The sequence below is a fragment of the Strongylocentrotus purpuratus genome, unplaced genomic scaffold (assembly GCF_000002235.5).
Source record: "Strongylocentrotus purpuratus isolate Spur 01 unplaced genomic scaffold, Spur_5.0 spur5_scaffold_16, whole genome shotgun sequence".
NCBI classification, from domain to species: Eukaryota; Metazoa; Echinodermata; class Echinoidea; order Camarodonta; family Strongylocentrotidae; genus Strongylocentrotus; species Strongylocentrotus purpuratus.
Window position 1 is genome coordinate 9,901,610 of NW_022145601.1, and position 8,662 is coordinate 9,910,271.

Genomic DNA, 8,662 nt, shown 5'->3' on the forward strand with positions numbered 1-8,662 from the left:
CAGTTCAAAAGGTCAATGGTCAAGGCTCATTAAATATGCAAAAAATCTAATTATGTGAAATTGTGGTTTCCGTCCAATAACTCCATAAATCTTTTCCCAATTTTCACCAAATTTGGTGGGTTGATAGTATTGAAATACAGGTCAAGTTCAAATATTGGGTTCGTAGGTCAAAAGGTTGAATGTAAAGGCTCATTAAATATTCAGAAAACATTATTTAATGTGAAATTGTGGTTTCCATCCAATAACTCCAAAAATCTTTGCCCAATTTTCATCAGATTTGGCATGTTGCTTGAAAGTATTAAAATACGGGTCAAGTTCAAATATTGGGTGTGTATGTCTAAAGTTCAAAGGTCAAGGCTCATTAAATATGCAGAAAACCCCGTTATTTATGCAAAATTATTTAAAAACATGGTTTCCGACTGAAAAATAGAATAACCTTTCATAAATCTTTGTATATTTGGGGTATTGCTATTGTTAAGTTCAAATTTGTCAATGGCCAAAGTTCATTAGATTATTTTGAATGCATGAAGCAAGGGCATCTGTGGCCCAGGGACACAATAATTTTCTAGTTTGTTGCCTGAAAAAGTAAATGTGCTCACAATTCTCTACCAATTTAAGCCAGTACTTCTGCAATTCATAGACAAGATTTCAAAGATGTAATTGAAAATATAAATCAGTGCAAATGCCTTTTTACGGGCCATTCGTAATTTTCAATGATTTACAATTTTGATTTTTTTTTTCTTCATTTTTCACCCATTGGTTTGAAAGTGAAATAAATTTCAATTTTCGAATTTGTGGTTTGACACACACCCACAATTTTGTTGAAAAAAAAAATCGAAAATTTAATACATTGTGAATTATGAATGTTTTTTATTTCAAAAACTGTTCATGTTCTACACACAAATATGGGTATTAAAGGGTTGTCCTTTTCCAAGTTAGGAGTAATTGAGACACGTTTTTGCTCTGATGCAAACCTTTATGTTGAAGGTTTAACAAACATATTTTATGTACTTTGAGGTTGTGTAAAAGTTTTAGCTGGTGGCAAATGGATTTTTTTTTTTTTTTTTTTTTTTTTTTTGCAGTGGCATGGGAAGGGGGGGGGCAGATCCCCCTGTGGGTATCCTTCCCCTTGTTGCTCTCTGTGGAATTTGGGGATTTAAGAAGAGGCATCTTTTCCCTGTTGTGGTAGAGGGGGAAGGGCTGCCTTCCAGCCAAATCCAGTGTTAAATTTAGAGGGGGAAAACCATGTAGAATGTTTAGGGCTTCTGACTTGTAAAAAAATTCCTGGTGACAAAAGAGGTATAGGGAAAGGGTTCTTGCTTTTCAGTGCACACTTTTAAACCAAATTTTAAAACCCCTGTAGCCAATCGAAATTGCCTCTAAAACCTTAAAATTAGATGAGCACCCCCCCCCCCCTTCTTCCCCAAATAGGCTGATTAGTAGTTGAATTCAACTCTTATAAACTTCTCATTTGCACTTCTGACAACGTGTTATGTTTACGGTTATTCTTTGGGATGGGGCTGTCCTGATTATGTTTGTTTTTCTTAGATTTCAAAAGGGCTAAAGCCAAATGTTTCCTGCTCCAAAATAAGAGTTTTCTTTTTACCTTTGTGGAATTGAAGTGAAGAATTCCTAATTCGTTTCAGTGGATATGTTATAAAAAGTTTTGAGTTGAAGAATTATTAATACATTGATCTTTTATATTGCTATAAAAGTTATTAAGCAAAGCAGAAGTATACCTTCAAATCACTGTGCTGAAATTACACGATTCAGTTTTTCAACCTGGATTCATTTAAGTCAAATTTTTAAGTGCTTAATCCAATTTGGAAAATGGGGTAGTTGTAGACCCTAATTTTTGCCACTGGTTTTTCAATAGCAGACCTAAGATCATCTTCTTCTTTGTTTGCATGTGTATGTCCATCTGGGATCTTGGTGCATTTTTTTTTGGGGGGGGGGGTGGGTGGTCTTCACAGCCTCAGTTCAAGTGGGGTCACTCATGAGATTGAATTGGGGTCGCTCCTTATCACATGCCATCTCCTTAGTATTTTTCTTCGTAGAAAAGTTAGTTTTTATCGATTCATTTATTTCTTAACTAATGTACATGTAGATACAGGTGTAGAAGAAAATGTTATCTTGAAAGTGGTTGATTACTATCAAAATAATGAAAAGGTTATTACACTTTAGAAAACAGACCAATTTGCATATTTTCAACATTTTCTTTTTTGATTCAGAAACTTGAAATTACTAGGTTTTTGATGATGTATGTTACATTTCTTCCACTTTAAGTTGAAAATTTGTTATTTGAGGGGACATTACCTTGGACTCGCCCTATTTATTTTTCTTTTCAGCAGAAAGCCACTGCTATGTCTAGTGTTTATTATTTATTTTTCATATTTGTTTCCAGCAGAAAACCACTGCTATGTTTACTAGTGATATTTTTTATTTTTATTTTCAGCAGAAAGCCACTGCTGTGTCTAGTGTTTATTATTTATTTTTCATATTTGTCTTCAACAGAAAGCAACTGCTATGTTTACTAGTGATATTATTTATTTTTCTTTTCAGCAGAAAGCCACTGGTATGTTTACTAGTGATATTATTTATTTTTCTTTTCAGCAGAAAGGCACTGCTATGTTTACCAGTGTTATTATAGCAGAAAGCCACTGCTCTTTACAAGTGTTTATTATTATTTTTTATTATTTTTTTTCAGCAGAAAGCCACTGCTTCATGTATGTTTACTTGTTTTCATTTTTAGTCTTTATTGATAGACAACATGACAAATTTTAGCTACACAAACAATGAATGAATGTTACAATATATGTTTACTTTTTAGCAGAAAGCCACTGCTATATGTTTACTTGTTATATTTACTTGACTGTGTTTATTATTTATATTTGTCTTTATTTGGAATTTGTCTTTATTAGCTGGAATCCATGAATCTCTATACATCTCATCAGGAACATTTCAGTATACCTTGTGTCAAATATTGTATTCTTCAATGACCTTGCTATGCCATCTCTCATACTGGATTTTGTCAAAGAAATAAAGTTTATCCATAAAAATATAATTCACAAAATGAATACTGCATCATCATTAAGATGATCGTGATACGGTTGATGACGATGATGATAATGGTTGTGGTGATGATGATGATGATGATGATGATAATGAAGATGATTATGATGGTTGTGATGATGATTATGATGTTTATGATGATGGTGACGATGATGATGTTTATGATGATAATGGTTGTGATGATGATGGTGATAATGATTACGATGATGTTGACGATTACAATGATGGTGATTATGATGACGGTAATGATGGTGATTATGATAATGTGATGTTGATGACGATGAGGGTGATGAAGGTGATAATGATGCTGATCACTATGATGATGAGATAATGTTGATGGACTTGTGTGTGTGCGTGCGTAATATTCTCGAGATAATCCAAGGAAGCGGAGCGATGGTGGGGGGGGGGGGGGGGTGAATACTCAATCAGAGTTTAGGCCTTCCTGTATATTCTATATATTCTATTCTATATAAGTGAGCAAATGAAGCTGGAAATCCCCCCCCCCCGGCCCCCACCTCTTTCCTGCTTGTAATTTTTTTTCGGATGAATTATGCATAAACCTACAAAACCTGCAACAGTGGACCCTATTTACAGACCATGTCACCGTGGACGTTAGACCTGGCAATACACACCTCTTCTTTCCAAACCTGCAACAGTGGACCTCTATTTACAGACCATGTCACCGTGGACGTTAGACCTGGCAATACACACCTCTTCTTTACAAACCTGCAACAGTGGACCTCTATTTACAGACCATGTCACCGTGGACGTTAGACCTGGCAATACACAACTCTTCTTTCCAAACCTGCAACAGTGGACCTCTATTTACAGACCATGTCACCGTGGACGTTATACCTGGCAATACACAACTCTTCTTTCCAAACCTGCAACAGTGGACCTCTATTTACAGACCATGTCACCGTGGACGTTAGACCTGGCAATACACACCTCTTCTTTACAAACCTGCAACAGTGGACCTCTATTTACAGACCATGTCACCGCGGACGTTAGACCTGGGCATACACAACTCTTCTTTCCAAACCTGCAACAGTGGACCTCTATTTACAGACCATGTCACCGTGGACGTTAGACCTGGCAATACACAACTCTTCTTTCCAAACCTGCAACAGTGGACCTCTATTTACAGACCATGTCACCGTGGACGTTAGACCTGGCAATACACAACTCTTCTTTCCAAACCTGCAACAGTGGACCTCTATTTACAGACCATGTCACCGTGGACGTTAGACCTGGCAATACACAACTCTTCTTTCCAAACCTGCAACAGTGGACCTCTATTTACAGACCATGTCACCGTGGACGTTAGACCTGGCAATACACACCTCTTCTTTCCAAACCTGCAACAGTGGACCTCTATTTACAGACCATGTCACCGTGGACGTTAGACCTGACAGTGGCAGTACACACACCTTCTTTACAAACCTGCAACTGTGGACCTCTATTTACAGACTATTATATCAATAATAATAATAATAATAATAATAGTAATAATAGTGTTTTTATACCCAGGGTTGCCTCTTCAGTTCTTCGAACTGTTATCCTAGAGGGCCCTGCTATTATTACCCCTTGCACATTAGCCGTTAGGCTACAGTTGACCCCTGTATTTTAAGACTATGCTACCGTGGACTTAAGGCTTGGCAGTACACACCTATTCTTTACAAACCTACAACCGTGGACCCCTATGCGACTGATTATACCACCGTGGTTAAAGTGCCCTATTAATGTAATTATTATGTATTATTATGTATTATCCCTCCGTTCATCGTCCTCCTTACAATTCACTCTCGGCCCACGTACGAAAACCCGATATGGGGACTGCCTTCTCCCCCATTGCCCCTACCCTCTGGAATAAACTTCCACCTCACATCCAAAATGCCCAATCTGTTGAATCATTTAAATCCCTTCTCAAGACCCACCTATTTAAGCAGCTATAATTTAATTTTGTAGTATATTGTTGGAGGTGCACACCAAGTTAGTTTATAATTAAGTAGTTTGTTTATTATTAATTATGTATTGATTTTTTTAACGGTATTATGATTAGACAGACCACATGTGCGCTTTGAAACACCCGTACAAAGCGCCTTATAAATGTTATTATTATTATTATTATTATTATTATTATTATTATTATTATTATTATTATTATTATTATTATTGTTATTACCATTACCATTATTATTATCCTTATTGTTACTATTGCCATTATTATTAGTAGTAACGTTATTACATGTATTATGATTATTATTGTTATTATTTTTTTTCTCATAATTATTTTTTTATATTGTTTTCTCATTATTATTATCACATAAACATCTATTATTGTTTTCCATCATCGTCCGAAACGCATACTTAAGTCACATTCGTTTGAATTATGCATAATTGCCTGAATTTTCAAAATGTGTCCACGTTAGTATGGTCTTCTTAGGTCCGTGTTTTGTTAGGAGTCAGGGTCCACATTTGGATATGATGGCTATAAGGGTATGTGCATACATGTACGTCCACAGTTTGGATGTGGAAAACATATCTCTCCAGAAGGCCCGCAGAGTTTCTTTCTTGGTGTTTTCGTAATGGTCGTACCAAATGTAACTATAATCTAGCATCTGGTCCGCATGCGCCATTGAATAAAGATGTCCACGATTGTACAGTAAGAAATACATGTCCGCGTTTTAAGGCCTATACAAGTATGTGTGTGTGTGTGTGTGTGTGTTCGCGGGGCAGACTGTGTGCACAGGCAGTGTGATCACCCTACTATTATCCATTCTACAGAACTCTTTGGTTTCAGACTTCTCAGGTGATACATTATGATTAAGAAATTATTCTAAGCAGTGGAAATTTTATAGCACTAAACAAAAAGAATACTAATAAGTAAAAAAGAGACGAAATCTTTCGTTACGTGTTCTTGAAACGCCAATATGCGTCACATTTTTTTGTTAAAGGCAGAGACTGAAAACCTCCCATTACCTTATTAACACTTGTTTAATCCTTGCGATGAGATTAAATTTAAAAAACAAACATAAAAAACAGCGGCTCTCATTTCATGTTAAGTTTTCATGTAATTGTAATAATTTTACACTGATTCACAAACATCATAATGATTTGGCAATTTGAAAAAATGAACACTACACAATAGTTAGTTTTAATACATGCAAGAAAATATTCCAGAATTGTGAATCTCACTACAACAAACGCTTAAGAGATTATTTTACAGAAAAACATAGGACCAAATTATTATACAAACTAACTAAAATGTAAACATACGCAAAAGTCTCACTTTAACGCAGGTGGCTTTAAATACACTTCAAATGCCAGTTTCTTTTCCCCAAAATTTTATCAAAAATAAACCCCCCCAAAACGCACAAATAAAAACACCGTTTTCGTGCCTCGACGTTTAATGGCGATGGGTTCTGATAACTTGCAGTCCATTTAGATATCTTATTTATCATCAATGTTACATCATTCAGATTCCGTACTCAGATCAAAGATTACATCAAGATCCCATCACCACGAATGCTAACGGCCAGATAATTTGTTGATATAGAATTATTAAGTACCCTGTCAAATATCCTCAACCCCCTGAAAACAACCAATCCAAGGTTTCTAAGACATTCCTAGGTAAACCGGAAGCTAATGAGACCGACGGCCCCTAAAACCAATACCCCTCGGTCCCGCGGGCTGTCGGTGTCGTACGTGGGCTGTAGCAGTAACTGCCCGATTGCAAAAACAATTCTGGTGGTATAGTTGTCCGGAAGGTAATCTTGGAACAGTTGTCCTGGGAGGGGGTAAACATCCGGGGATACTTGAACGGATGGTAACAAATCCCAAAAGGAGTAATTATCCGGTTGGTAGTCATCTGATGATGAAATTCCAGGTGGTAGAAATGTCAAAAAACTTCAAGGTGCTTGTACTTTGTTACAAACGATGGTCCGTGGTGATTTTATTCGGACTTCCTCTGGAAAATCTTGATGAAAGGTTCAGCTCCTTCTAGAAAGGCACGGCGGAAAGGCCTGTCTCGGAAACAGTAAACGTACGGAGTAATCGCGGACGAAAAGGATATCATGACGAAAGATCCGTCCAAAATGGTGATGTAAACCGTTTTTGGCAGGTCTGCAGTGACAGCGAGGATGTGCGAGAGGATCGTAGGTAACCAACAGATACAGAAGACACCCACGATGACCAGGGTGGTCTTCACCGCCTTCACTTTGCCTGGCGTGCCATCCCGTGGTCCGAACAGCATCTGGACGTCAGCGATTCTGCGTGACTGGTGTATGGCAATCTGGAGGATCTTCAGGTTTAAGATCAACAGAGTGATACAAAACAAAGTTATAGCAACGGCGACAAAGTACAGAATCCCCTGTTGCACCGGATCAGTGTAGTGCACTCCGCTGCAGCGTATAGATGGTGTTTCGGCCGACACGGAACTGAAGATCCCAAACGCTATTCCGATGATGATGACGCTTGCCACCCAGGAAAGCCCGACGAACATGGCAACTCTTTGAGTCGTTATCAGTACGGCGTACCGAAGGGGTCTGGTGACTGCAACATAACGGTCGGTCGTCGCGGCGATGTAGTGCAGGGCAGCGATGAGTCCAAACATGTAGGATAGTAAGGACAAGGCAGAGGTGAGCAGGAAAGAGCATGTGGTTTCTTCATGACGGTTGTACAGCTCCAGTGGGATGGATATCAAGCCGGAGAAAAGGTCAGTAACTGCAAGGCTTGCGAGAATGTAGTTTTTGGGAGTTTGCAAAACAGGGTTTTTGTAGACAGCCCAAATGGCGAGACCGTTTCCAACCAAAATGACAATTGCGGTGATGGTCATCACAACAACAAGGAATTCATGCCGCAGAGATGAACTATCGTTTTCAAGCAGTGCATCAGAATCCATTCTTGATGTAGAATTCATTTTGGTTTTATTGAATGCTACTTACTTCGGAAACAAGCGCACTAAATGAAAAGAAAATGGTGCAATTTGTCGTTACTGAACTAATGAGACAAATCTACTAATACTGATTCTTAACTCGATGTTAAGGATGATGAACAATTAAGCTATCTTGGATCCTGGAAGTCTTTGGTTCAAAACCAAACTCCTAAATGTACCGTCTATTTTCAGACATCCCGTCGGCTTCCATTTCAGTCTTGTTTTCTTCCTCTAGCTGCTAATGTTGGTGTTCTGAAATATACAGCACACAAAACAAAAAGGGGCACGCGAACAAAACGGATCCGAAAATCAGACCTCAGGAATCACAATTCGCTCTCGTCTTCAACCGGTCACCATTAATCCTTCTCCTTCAATTATCTATACTTTTTGCTTTCAGTCAGAATTTGTGAAAAGATCCTGGCAGCAAAAAGATGACAAAATGACTAACTTCGCAAAAGTTGGAATCGGCCTGTCGGTTAGGTTGCTCTTCCTTTCCCGTGCCTGGATTCTTCTCGGATGCGGCTACCAAAAGCCCGCGTCATGTAAAATTGATGTACGGCTTCCTATGCGAGGAAAGATTCTCAATGTTTTGTTCATTCTACGTATACCAATATTCCATATTGATCATCCATGCGTGTGCATATTTCTCTTGAT

General features: G+C 38.0%; 1 protein-coding gene across 1 annotated transcript; it reads right to left on the reverse strand.

Moving 5' to 3' along the window:
• Window positions 1-7,027: 7,027 nt before the first annotated feature.
• LOC586114 (adenosine receptor A2b-like) lies at window positions 7,028-7,993 on the reverse strand. Its single transcript, XM_785910.1, has one exon. The coding sequence runs from the start codon at window positions 7,991-7,993 to the stop codon at window positions 7,028-7,030; it is 966 nt and encodes a 321-aa protein (XP_791003.1).
• Window positions 7,994-8,662: the final 669 nt, after the last annotated feature.

Excerpts from the sequence above, each read along its gene's own strand:
- LOC586114 (XM_785910.1), bottom strand. The coding sequence starts at position 7,993 with ATGAATTCTACATCAAGAATGGATTCTGATGCACTGCTTGAAAACGAT.